Genomic DNA, 12,397 nt, shown 5'->3' on the forward strand with positions numbered 1-12,397 from the left:
GGAATTTCACCCCTCTCCCTGATGAGACTCAAAGCCAAACTCAATTCACTGACGTGGGGAGGCTTCACTCTTGACTTGAGCTAGGCCTTGATCTCAGAAAATAGCTTTTGGCTTAAGCGGTGATGAAGATGCTACTTTCTATTGGGCTATAAGTACCCCAAGTATATTTTTTGCTGGCACAATGCTTGTAAAAGTTTCTGTGAACTGTGTTCTCAGTGATTTAAATGACATTGCTCATTTCTGGAGAGCCGACTTTGATGTAAAATTGTTTGTTTATATTTCCAAATGTAAATGGTACTAGTATCATAAATGTCCTCTAGTGATCTATTCGATTACTTTGTTGAGTAGTAAACTTGATTTTTGGGCTAGATAATATGGGCTTAGAGATTTTGCTTATAGGCCCAAATCAATTAAAAGGCTCAACATGCCTAATATTTCTAGAAACATTATCTAAAAAAATTTATATAAATATCTACTAGAAAAATCTATATAAATATCTAAGTAAGATAAGTGGTCTTATAGCCCTTGTTTGATCCCCATTCTTTGGAGAAAATGAATTCTTCAACAGTATTTTGACATAATTTCAACCATACATTCTTAAATAAAATAATATTGCACGTAAATTCAAAACTTTTTTTTATTTTTTAACCACACATTTCACATCAATATACTATTTAAAAATTCATTTTTCCTATCAAAATGGGGCTCAAACAAGGGCATAAAGAATATCTAGAGAATTATAGGAAAATATCTTGATGTGTAGTCTAAGTGTCTCTAGAAAATTGTTGAGGACGAGAATCTTCATGTAAACACTATATAAAGGGGTAGTGTCCGCCATTTTGTAACAAGCCAAAAAGTGTGTAAAGTCTTGAAGTTGAGAAATACAAATTTCCTTTTTCACTTCCTTCTTCCTATTAGTGTTGTCCTCTTAAAAGCCTTAGCCAATCCAAGTTAGTAAACCAGTCTTTCCTCCAACAAACTGATATCAGAGCTCTAAGGTTCTTGTGAAAATGACAAGTAGGATGATTCCTTTTCAAGTTCTCCAACTTAACAAGGATAACTACGACAATTGGAGTATAAGGATGAAAGCGTTGCTTGAGACACAAGATGCATGGGAGATCGTAGAGAAGGGCTACACGGAGCCACAAGACGAGATCGCTCTATCCCAAGCACAAAGGGATAGTTTGAAGAATGCAAGGAAGAAGGACAAGAAAGCGCTCACCCTCATCTATCAAGCCTTAGATGAAAGCATGTTCGAGAAAGTAGCTTGTGCTACTACGAGTCAAGAAGCATGGGAGATCTTGCAAAACTCCCACAAAGGAGTTGAGAAGGTGAAAAAGGTTCGACTCCAAACACTTCGAGGTGAGTTTGAAGCTTTACATATGAAAGAATCGGAATCAATTTCTGATTACTTCTCTACAGTATTGGCTATTGCTAATCAATTAAAGAGGAATGGAGAAAAGTTGAACAACACTCAAGTAATTGAGAAGATACTTAGGTCTTTAGATTCTAAATTTGACTACATAGTTGTAGCCATTGAGGAATCTAAAGATCTAGACAATATGAGTGTCGATCAACTCATGAGATCTTTACAAGCCCATGAGGAAAGACTAAAGAAGAAGGTGAAAGAAGAGTCATTAAAGTAAGCTCTTCAAACAAAGCTCACTTTGAACGAGGGTGAAGGAAGGTTCGACCGTAGAAGAAGCCAAAGAGGAAGAGGACGAGGCCAAGATCGAGAAAAAAGTGCATTCTACTAGGAGGAAAGAAGACAAAGCTTGTTTTCCACCAGAGGTCGTGGAAGAGGAAAAGGTACGATACAAAATGAAGAGCCAAGGTATGACAAATCTCAAATTAAATGTTACAATTGTCAAAAACTTAGTCATTATGCTTCAAAATGTAGAAATATTACTAACCAAGTTAAGAAGAAATCCAACTATGCTTGTCGAGAAAGTGAAGTGGATCCTGTACTACTGTTGACTTACAAAGGTGAAGAGAGCAGAGAAAAGAACATTTGGTATTTGGATAGAGGAGCAAGCAACCATATGTGTGGAAGAAAAAATATGTTTGTAGAGCTTGATAAATCAGTAAGTGGCAACATTACCTTTGAAGATGAATCCAAGATCCCAGTGAAAGGAAAAGGTAAAATCTTGATTCGCTTGAAAAATAGTACGCATCAATTTATCTCAAATGTCTATTATGTGCCCAATATGAAGAATAACATTTTAAATTTGGGACAACTCTTAGAGAAGGGCTATGATATTCATTTGAAAGATCATAGTCTTTCAATAAGAGATCAAAGAGAAAATTTGATTGCCAAAGTACCTATGACAAGAAAGAGAATGTTTGCGTTAAGCATTCAAAATGATGTTGCCAAATGCTTAAAAGCTTGTTTTAAAGATTCTGCTTGGCTTTGAATTTGTCTGTGTTAAGCATATTTTGATATCCACTTTGAACCTAGTATCTTAGTCTCCACAGTTTCGTCTGGGGGCTTTGTCTGCTGTCTTGCTCTGAGTAGAGTAGGGTCGGCTAGCATGCTAGGCATTGGAAAAGGCACTTGAGATTTGGGCATCTTAATTTTGGAGGCTTAAAGTTGTTGAGTAAAAAGAAGATGGTGAAAGGTTTGCCTCCAATAAATCACGTGGATTAGTTATGTGAAGGATACTTACTTGGAAAGCATTCGAGGAAAAGTTTTCCAAAAGAAGCATCTACAAGAGCTAAGAAGTCACTAGAACTTGTACACTCGGATGTTTGTGGGCCAATTAATCCAAGCTCTCTCGGTAAGAGCAATTACTTTGTTCTTTTTATTGATGATTTTAGTATTAAGACTTGAGTCTATTTTCTCAAACAAAAATTGAAAGTTTTTGAAACTTTTAAGAAGTTTAAAACTCTTGTTGAAAAAAAAAAGCGGATATAGTATAAAAGCCTTGAGATCGGATAGAGGAGGAGAGTTCACGTCCAAAAAGTTTGAGAAATATTGTGAGGAGAATGAAATTCGTCGCCCATTGACGATTTCATACTCTCCACAACAAAATGGACTAGCCGAAAGAAAGAATAGATCCATTCTTAATATGGCCCGCTGTATGCTCAAAAGTAAGAGATTGCCCAAAGAAATTTGGGCCGAAGCTGTTAATTGCGCCGTGTATCTGTCTAATCGGTCGCCTTCTAGAAGTGTGTGGAATAAGACACCACAAGAAGATGGAGTGGAAGAAAGCCCAGCATCTCTCACTTACGAGTATTTGGGAGCATTGCATATGCTCATATACAAGATCAAAAACGGTCCAAGCTAGATGACAGGAGTGAAAGGTATGTTTTTATCGGTTATGATTCTCGCTCTAAAGGCTACAAGTTGTATAATCCAAATAAGGAGAAGATCATCATAAGTAGAGATGTCGAGTTTGATGAAGAAGGAGCTTGGGATTGGGGTGTCCAAGAAGAAGACTATGACTTTTTACCATTTTTTGATGAAGAAGAACAAGAGAATGGAGAGCAGTAAGAGATCATCAGTCCACCTCTATCACCTACTCATGGAGATGCTTCTCCATCACCTTCACAAGGAGAAAGTTCAAGCGAAAGGACACCACGGATGAGGAGCCTACAAGAGCTATATGAGGTACCAGAAAATCAAAATGATCTCACACTTTTTTATTTTTTTGCCGATTGTGAACCAATAGGGTATGAAGAAGCGGCGCAAAATAAAAGATGAAGAGATGTCATGGATGAAAAGATTAAGGCTATTGAGAAAAATGACACATGGGAGCTGACAACTCTTCCCAAAGGAAAGAGAGCAATCGAAGTTAAGTGGGTGTACAAGGCAAAGAAGAATGCTAAAGGAGAAGTAGAAAGATACAAAGCAAGATTGGTTGTCAAAGGCTACAACCAACGGTCGGGAATCGATTATGAAGAGGTATTTGTTCATGTTGCTTGTTTAGAAACCATAAGATTAATTATTTCTTTTGCAGCGCAAAATAAGTTGAAGATATTTCAAATGGACGTGAAATCAGCTTTTCTAAATGGTTATCTTGAAGAAGAAATCTATGTGGAGCAACCAACTGGCTATAAAATAAAAGGACATGAATGTAAAGTCTTAAAATTAAAAAAAAAGCTTTATATGGATTAAAACAAGCTCCAAGGGCATGGAATAGTAGAATCGACAAGTACTTCTTAGAAAATAATTTCACAAAATGCCCTCACAAGTATACTCTTTATACGAAGGTAAATGAGAAAGGAAATATTTTGCTTGTTTGTTTTTATGTAGATGATCTTATATTCACAGGAAATAATCAAAGTATGATCACTGAGTTTAAGAAGGCCATGGCTTAAGAATTCGAGATGACGGTTATCGGTCTTATGGCCTACTATCTTGGGATTGAGGTAAAGCAAATGAAGGATTGCATCTTTATCTCACAAGCAGAAGATGCGGAAGAAATTCTAAAGAAATTCAATATGAAGGATTGCAAGCCTGTATACACCCCCATCGAATGCGGAACCAAGTTGTCAAAGAATGATGAAGGTGAAAAAGTAAACCCACCACTTTTTAAGAGTCTTGTTGAAAGTCTAAGATATTTGACGTGCACAAGACCAGATATCTTTTTGGAGTTGGGCTCATCAGTCACTATATGAGACATCTACCATGACCCATATGAAAATTGCAAAGAAAATTCTTCGCTACATCAAAGGTACGTTTGATTATGGATTAGTCTATTCATCATCTAATGAATTCAAACTTGTTGGATATAGTGACAGCGATTGGGGTGGAGATAGTGATAATAGAAAAAGTACGACTCGATATGTGTTTTACTTGGGCGACACAGCTTTCACTTGGAGCTCAAAGAAGCAATCGATTGTAGCACTATCTACCTGTGAAGCTGAATATGTTGTAGCTACATCAAGTGTCTGCCATGCGATTTGGCTTAGAAACTTAATGAAGACGCTTGGAGTTTCATAAGAAAAACCAATCGAAATCCATGTTGATAACAAATCGGCATTGGTATTGGCAAAGAACCCAGTATTCCATGACAGAAGCAAGCACATTGATACAAAATATCATTTCATAAGAGAAAGTATTGTAAAGAAAGAAGTTCAGCTGAAATATGTAACCTCCCAGGAGCAAATTACGGACATTCTCATTAAACCACTCAAGCATGATGTGTTCCGCAAGTTAAGAACTCTACTTGGAGTAGCAAAATCGAGTTTAAAGGGGGGATGTTGAGTAGTAAACTTGATTTTTGGACTAAATAATATGGGTTTAAGGATTTTGCTTATAGGCCCAAAACAATTAAAAGGCCCAACATGCCTAGCATTTCTAGAAACATTATCTAGAAAAATCTATATAAATATCTAAGTAAGATAAGTGGTTTTATAAAGAATATCTAGAGAATTCTAGGAAAATATCTTGATGTGTAGTCTAAGTGTCTCTAGAAAATTGTGAGGACTAGAATCTTCATATAAACACTATATAAAGGGGTAGTGTCCCCCATTTTATAACAAGCCAAAAAATGTGTAAAGTTTTGAAGTTGAGAAATACAAATTTCCTTTTTCATTTTCTTCTTCCTATTAGTGTTGTCTTCTTAAAAGCCTTAGCCAATCCAAGTTAGTAAACCCATCTTTCCTCCAACATACTCGTCTCTCTTCATTCTTGTTTACAATGACACTGCATTATTGACTATCTAGGGCAATTTTTTGTAAAAGTATATTATATGCAAACTTACTACTTTGTTCACTAGAGATCTTTTGAGAAATGTAAAGGGCCATAAGGATGAGGATATTCAAAAAGGCCAAGCAGTAAAAAATCAAAGGGTGTGAAGCTTTTTAATCAGCATTTTATCATTCAAATAAAGCACCTTTACCTCAGTTCACATTTTTTTTTTTTCATTTTTCTGGTGACCTCTTTCTAAGAAATGTAGCAAAACGGTTTTTTGGTTACCAAAGACTTTTTCTTTGTGATCTAATAGTAAGGGAGCATATTGGCTCTGTTTTCATGGTTGTTCCCTTCTCTCACCCTCTTCTCCTAAACCATTTCTGACTTGACTTTACTGAGATGGCTTGCTGATATCTTTTCCTAATCGTGTGAAAGGCTCTTTGGGACAAAACACTCGAATTTAGATTCTTGCTGCAAAAAGCATTCTCTAGTTCTAACAGGCTTTGACAGGTTCATATTGGATTCTAATATATATAACTATTATTCGAAATTTTATGTACTTCACTATGACGTTGTATTTGAAAGATGTTATTTGTAGGAACCAATTAGGTCCTCATTCTATGATTCTACTAATGGAGTTTGTGAAGCGTACTCTGATTTAATCACTTTCTCAAAAAAGACCTTGGATTCCATACTGGAGTTACAACAGGTGTGGCGCTGATGAAAATATTCCTTTCTCAATTTAACTGATGGTATAACTTTCATCAGGACACAAATGCAAATGCAAGTGGTGACCCTGAAGAATTCTATCAACAATTACTAAGGGAGTTTTTGGAGACAATTGATCCAGCATCATCTGGTAAGATGCTTTGGCATTTAATATATACCATACCATGCTGAGCAAACGTGAAATGGATTTGTTTAGGGTATGGTCCGTTGTTTTAGACTTATTACTATCTTCCCTTTATATTTTACGTGCTATTAGTTAGACTACTTTTGAGGTGGCAGAGTGACATTATTTACACATACCCAATCTTGTTATTCGAGGATTTTTTTATTTTTTATTTTTTATTAACTTCATTAGGTGTTTATTGTGTTTCTTTTTCTCCCGAGGATTTGACAACCTTAATTTCAATATTGAGATTCTACCTTTTCCGCTATATTCACCTCTAGCATGGTCTTTTTTGAAGGGCATATCACTAGAAAAAGAGGAATTAATCAATTTCAAATTAGCTTACTTTTATGCAGCTCAATATTTCTTTGTTAGTATTTTAAATTCCACTTGTTGCCCATCAATCCCATCAACTTGAAATGGCTACTGAATCTCTCCCAAACAGTAGCACAAGTTCATCTTGCACTTTAATCCCTTCCAAGGATATGAAGACAACTTGTCTGCACGAAACCATAAATGTAACGGCAAACTCTCCAGCTATCGAAATTCCCCAAGCCACCTTCCTTCCATGAGAGCATGTTTGGTTTACTTTCTAAGGCAGAACCAAACCTGGTCCGAGTCTTTTCTAAGTTTACGGTCCTAAACAATTGTCCATGGAGTTTTATGGATATTTAGAAGTGGCCACTAGCTGAATAGAAAGAATTGATGAATCGACAACTACTTATCTATTTCGATCTTGATTGGTGACAAAGACAGCTTTTTATGCTATGAAAAGATTGCAGACAAAGAAAGAAGAATTGTCGACCGGCATGCCTCAAAGAGTCGCAAGATCCGGTAAGTTGCCAACGGGTTCATTATGTAGTTGATTCTTGACTCATCCCAATATGCATTTTTACAGTTGTCTAAATTCCTTGGGCTTGATAATGCCGGTATCATGTTCATGAAAAGATTGTCAATTTTATGGCACATCAGCCTATGAATCTTCCGCCTGATGCATCCATGATATTTCAAAATTTGTTTGGCCTCAGAACCCAGAAATCTGCTTCAGTGGTATAGCCGACTTTCTATGCTGCAAAACCATGTGAGAATATGTAGGCTTGGAATTTCATTTTTGGTCCACGTGTTTAAATAATGGCCATAGAATCAAACTTTCAAGTATTATTTTGACATCTTTGTTTAAAGGTTCTATGGGAAAAATGTGCTCTTTGATGGTTTCCAATGGTGTTAGATGTTCCTTCGAATGGCAATGGTCCAATGGATATGGCCTCTGTAATTTCGACTATGAGACGGATAGAGTGAAAAAATAGATTTTTTTCTTTAATTTTTTGGGAAAACCATTCTGGCTTTGAGGCCTTCATACCCCGTCCATACAAAAAACTTTGGTGGCGATGCGATCGCTCGATGGGGAGCCCCAACCACTTTGCGTTACCTCACCTCATTAGGTGAGGGTGGGCCAACCGATGTGACGGAGGCTCTCCATTGGACTGTCGCACCACGTAGAGCGATGCGTAATGAGTATTGAGTAATATTAGATGTCATCTTCAGTATTAGTGATACAGAATCTTGAAATTTTATTTTCTCATTCATTTTTATTTTTTATGTTGAAATATATGTCCGTAATATTTGACCATTCTCAATTGGGATTAGGCTGCAAGGAAATTGTACTAGAAAACGTAATATCATGACACGTGAAAAGGCTCTTCTTGACAGGTGAAGAAAATTTATTAATAAGTTAAACATTTAATTTTTAAGTAATAATTTGGAAAAGTACTGAAAGCAACAGACTTGAAAGGGACGATGATGTAAAGTAGTTGGAGAAAAAATGTGAATTATTTCTTGACAATATTACTCAATTTGAAAAATAAAATATATGCATGGAAAGGACATGAATGATGTTGACGGACCAGGATTGGCTAACATTCTCCACTTTATTGAATATATTTTTATACTTTTTTTTAATTATATATTTTTCAATAAAATAATATTATGTGTACATTAATTTTTTTCTATTTTAATGACAAATTTTTTAAAAAATCATTATTTGAAAATATATTCTTTTCTATAATTTAATTTTAATGGAGTCCAAATGAGGGCTTAAGTTAAAAAGTTAATTTTTTTTTTTTTACTGTCAAATAACTTATTTATTTTTCATTGCTGTCGATAAAATTATTTGTTTTTATTCAAGAAATTTTACTTTAGGGGGTGTTTGAGCCACATTATTTTGATAATAATGCATTCTTGAATAGTGTATTGATAGGAAATGTGTTGTTAAAAAATTAGGAAATTTTTTTGATTTGTGTGTAATATTATTTTATTGAATAATGTATGGTTGAAATGATGTCAAATCACTATTTAATAATACATTTTTTTGAAATAATGTGGCTCAAACAGGCCTTAAAGTCTGATTTTTTTTGTCAGAAGAAGTTGGTTGGTTGACTCTGCCAACCGCCCCCAGCAACCAACCAAAAAAAAAAAAAAGAGAGATGGAAGAAGAAGAAGATGATAATTGGGTGGGTCGTCCAATAATATTAGACTTTTTATACGTCATTTCAAACATATTTCATTAAAGTCATTTTTTCTTTTTTCATCGACCAAACAGAATATTCATCAACTCTTCTTTTATATTTTATTTTATATTTAAAATTTGTGATGTTAGGGTGTATATTGTTTATGTTATCCTAAATAATAAGCCTTCTAGAAACTAATATATAAATAAGAGCAAATTTTTCTTCTTGGTCTCCAACTTATTTGTCGAATCACAAGTTAGTCCTCGAGTACGTACAACAAGGATCTCGCTTATTTCTATATAATTTAAAGGTCGAAACCATTTGATATAACTCAACAATTACTACCCCTTATTCATCGTTGATTTATATCACATTATAATTTCAACAATTTATAATGGACACTCTGCATCAAATTTCTATTATAATAACATGGCAAGGCATTAGTCTGTGCCACTAGTCTCAATGGATGGATTTGAAAATTTTCAGTTTCAACGATAATTTTTTCGACTCCTCTCGAGCGGAATAGAGGTCAGAGAAGTAGTTAATTACTTTAGGATTATTAGAGATTAACATTAAATGTAAGCTTAATGGCTAAGTCATACGATGTCAATGTACCCACGTTACACTTGAAATTCAACCCTAATCTCTCGATCTCATGCGTGCCTCTCTATAATTGTCAAAGGTCGGCAGATTGGTCTAAAAAAGTCGTTTGAATCCTTCTGCAGCAATAGAAAACAATGTTTTTTCCATTAAATTTGAAATTACAATTAAATTATTTTTTTAAGGAAATAAGCGAATAGCCAATTGTAGCACTTTGAATCTTTGACAATCTTGATTTTGCACACATTCGTCATCTTCATGACGTTTGTCGTACGTTCAGTTCAGTGCGTCATTTCTATTACGTGCATGCCTATGTTGAATATATTGATTCCAATTTTGTCGATTTTGCTTTGTTGAATATTGATTCCAGTTTTGTTGATTTTGCTTCTATATTAACATTAAAAATAGATAAATAAATAAATCCGTAGAGATGTACGATGTATCAGAAATTCAAGAAATAGAAATATTATATTGATTTCATGAAAAATAAATAAAATCTAGAAACAATAATATTAATCAAAACCTCTATTTGGTGGGGATTAAAATTAGATTTTTAGTAAATTTTAATAAAAAATTTTGAAATATGTGGTTGAAAAGTTGTGGAATCCAATAAATAAATGGTTAATATTGATTGTTTGACTTTGAATTAAACTAAAATTTGATTTGAATCACGATCAAACAAGGGCTAAATATTGAACCCGACTAGAAAGAACATAAGTATAGACCCAAAATAACTGGCTTTCGCCTTTGTGGTAGCAAGTCCGGAGCCAAAATCAGACTCGATCACCAACCGAAAACCTTAGAGCAATACCAAATGGTGTGCAATTTGTACAATTCATGTGCAATTATTCTGCATCTCTTAATTAGAGTTAGAGTTAGTGTAAAACCCAGATAATAATAATAATGAATGAATGAATTAAAAAAAAATTGTAGAATAGAATTTCATGTTCTATAAGCTATATTTTTATTATTTTGAAAAGTTGAGGGGTCTAAAATAATATATTTGATAATTTAATTTTATTTGGGTCAAATATTTAAATAACGAAGATAAATTTATCAATATTGGGCTTGTTAAATATCTAATAATTAATCATGTATATTATGTTCGAGAAAAAGTTAATTTGAATGAGCAATGTCCAAGTTCTAGAGGTTAAAAGCCTATTTGAATATTATTAAAAGAAAAAGCGGAAAAAAGGTGCTCCGAGAAGCCCATTTGAAGCCCTATCCAATTGTACGCTCCAATCAATTAAGAGTCAGCTGTTATCACTTGTCATCTCGAAAATCGAGGTCCAAGTCTAGAAAAGCCTAGAAAAAGAAATGTAGTTATATATTGATAAATAATTATTTATTGTCAAATTTAGACACTAAAACAAGTATAATTTTAAAAGAATTTAAATTTTTTATTTAAAAATTAAAAAATATATATTTAGCAACAGTTTATCATCCTTTACTTGACATTCTTTCTCATTATTTTTCTATAACAATCATTTTTAACCAAGCATTCTTCGTTCAAATAATATTACACGTAAATAATTTTTTTTTTAACCACACATTCTTCACAATCAGTATTTCATATAAATTTCTTCAAATTGATGGAGCTCAAAAAGAGCTTTAGGTCCCGTTTGATTGCACGAAATTTTCTATGGAACTTGGAATTCGAATTCAAACTTTCACTTTTGACATGTTTGATTGACAAATTTTCTAGGGAATTGATTTTTCATGAATTTTTAGGTACAACATCTTAAAGCGTGATTTTCCACTTTTTATTTTCCTAGGGGTAAGTGATTTTTGATTTTCCACCTTTTTTCTTTTTTGCTTTTTGTTTTTTTTTTTAAATTGTTGGCAATGAGAACAAATTCTAGGAACATTTGTAAAAGAGGATATCCTTGAAATTGACAATTTTCATGTAAAACAATGCCAAACGAACACCAAAATATAGGTGATTTTTTGATCTTTTTTTTCCCCTTTTTTTTGGTGGCAATGGAAACAAATTCTAGGAACAATGGTAGAAGTGGATATCCCTTAAACTGACAATTTTCATGTAAAATAAAGCCAAACGAACGCCAAAAAACACTTTTATTTCAACATTTTTCACGTGGAAAATTATATCAATCAAACACAATAATTTACAATTCTCAAAAAAATAATTTTTAGGTAATTCAATTCCCTGAAATTTATTTTCTTTCCACCCAAATTTCATCTTTACGATTAAAACAGACCCTTAGATTTTTATAGAATTTTTTAGGTAAAAATAAGCTTCAGCATATTCTAGTAGTTAAAATCCCAAATGATTAATTCAATCATGGTCGGCAAGAGAGAGAGATCAAATAAATTTAATTTTTTGATGCATTGGTCAAAGCTCTGTTATTCAAAGATTCATTTCTTTCTCATTCTATTCACTAGAGTTTTGACTTCTTTTCAAATTTCTATTTTATATTTTTATGTTTTCAAGATTGATAAATACTCTAACTTTGTTTATCTTGATTATAAAAGGGAACATCTTGTGAATAAGTTGTGTTTCTAATATATAAGTTTGTTGAATTTTTTATGAGTTATTCAAATTTTATTTTATGATATAAGGGTAATTGATGAAAATGGTTGGAATAGTATTTTTTTTAAAAATGAGTGGTTGAAAAAGAAGTAAAAATTTTCGATTTACGTATAATATTATTTTATGAAAGATTGTGTGGTTAAAAATATGAGAGAGAAAAATAGAATATAATGGAATATAATTTAATGGCGGCCAAATGGGGGCGTGTC

At 33.4% G+C, this 12,397-nt stretch overlaps 2 protein-coding genes and 1 long non-coding RNA gene across 4 annotated transcripts in view; all 3 read left to right on the forward strand.

Annotated features, from left to right (window-relative positions):
• Window positions 1–7,834, forward strand: part of LOC111399464 (coiled-coil domain-containing protein 1-like) — an 11,385-nt gene extending 3,551 nt beyond the window's left edge. The window contains exons 3-4 of one of the 2 annotated variants that reach the window (XR_002703672.1): window positions 6,407–7,364; window positions 7,429–7,834. The gene's annotated coding sequence lies outside the window, so the exon portion shown is untranslated. Of the gene's footprint in view, window positions 1–6,406 lie in introns of both variants that reach the window. The other variant, XR_002703671.1, reaches the window with a different exon arrangement.
• Window positions 729–3,403, forward strand: LOC111399465. Its single transcript, XM_023026776.1, has one exon. It carries the CDS (start codon window positions 1,011–1,013, stop codon window positions 1,644–1,646), a length of 636 nt encoding a protein of 211 aa, XP_022882544.1. The 5' UTR covers window positions 729–1,010; the 3' UTR covers window positions 1,647–3,403.
• On the forward strand, window positions 5,358–6,400 carry LOC111399466. Its single transcript, XR_002703673.1, has 3 exons — window positions 5,358–5,796; window positions 6,074–6,148; window positions 6,237–6,400. It is a non-coding gene; the product is annotated as an uncharacterized LOC111399466 (long non-coding RNA).
• Window positions 7,835–12,397: the final 4,563 nt, after the last annotated feature.

Source organism: Olea europaea, chromosome 9 (genome assembly GCF_002742605.1).
Source record: "Olea europaea var. sylvestris chromosome 9, O_europaea_v1, whole genome shotgun sequence".
In the NCBI taxonomy this organism is placed as follows: domain Eukaryota; kingdom Viridiplantae; phylum Streptophyta; class Magnoliopsida; order Lamiales; family Oleaceae; genus Olea; species Olea europaea.

Coding starts and splice junctions, on each gene's coding strand:
- LOC111399465 (XM_023026776.1), top strand. CDS start 1,011: ATGACAAGTAGGATGATTCCTTTTCAAGTTCTCCAACTTAACAAGGAT.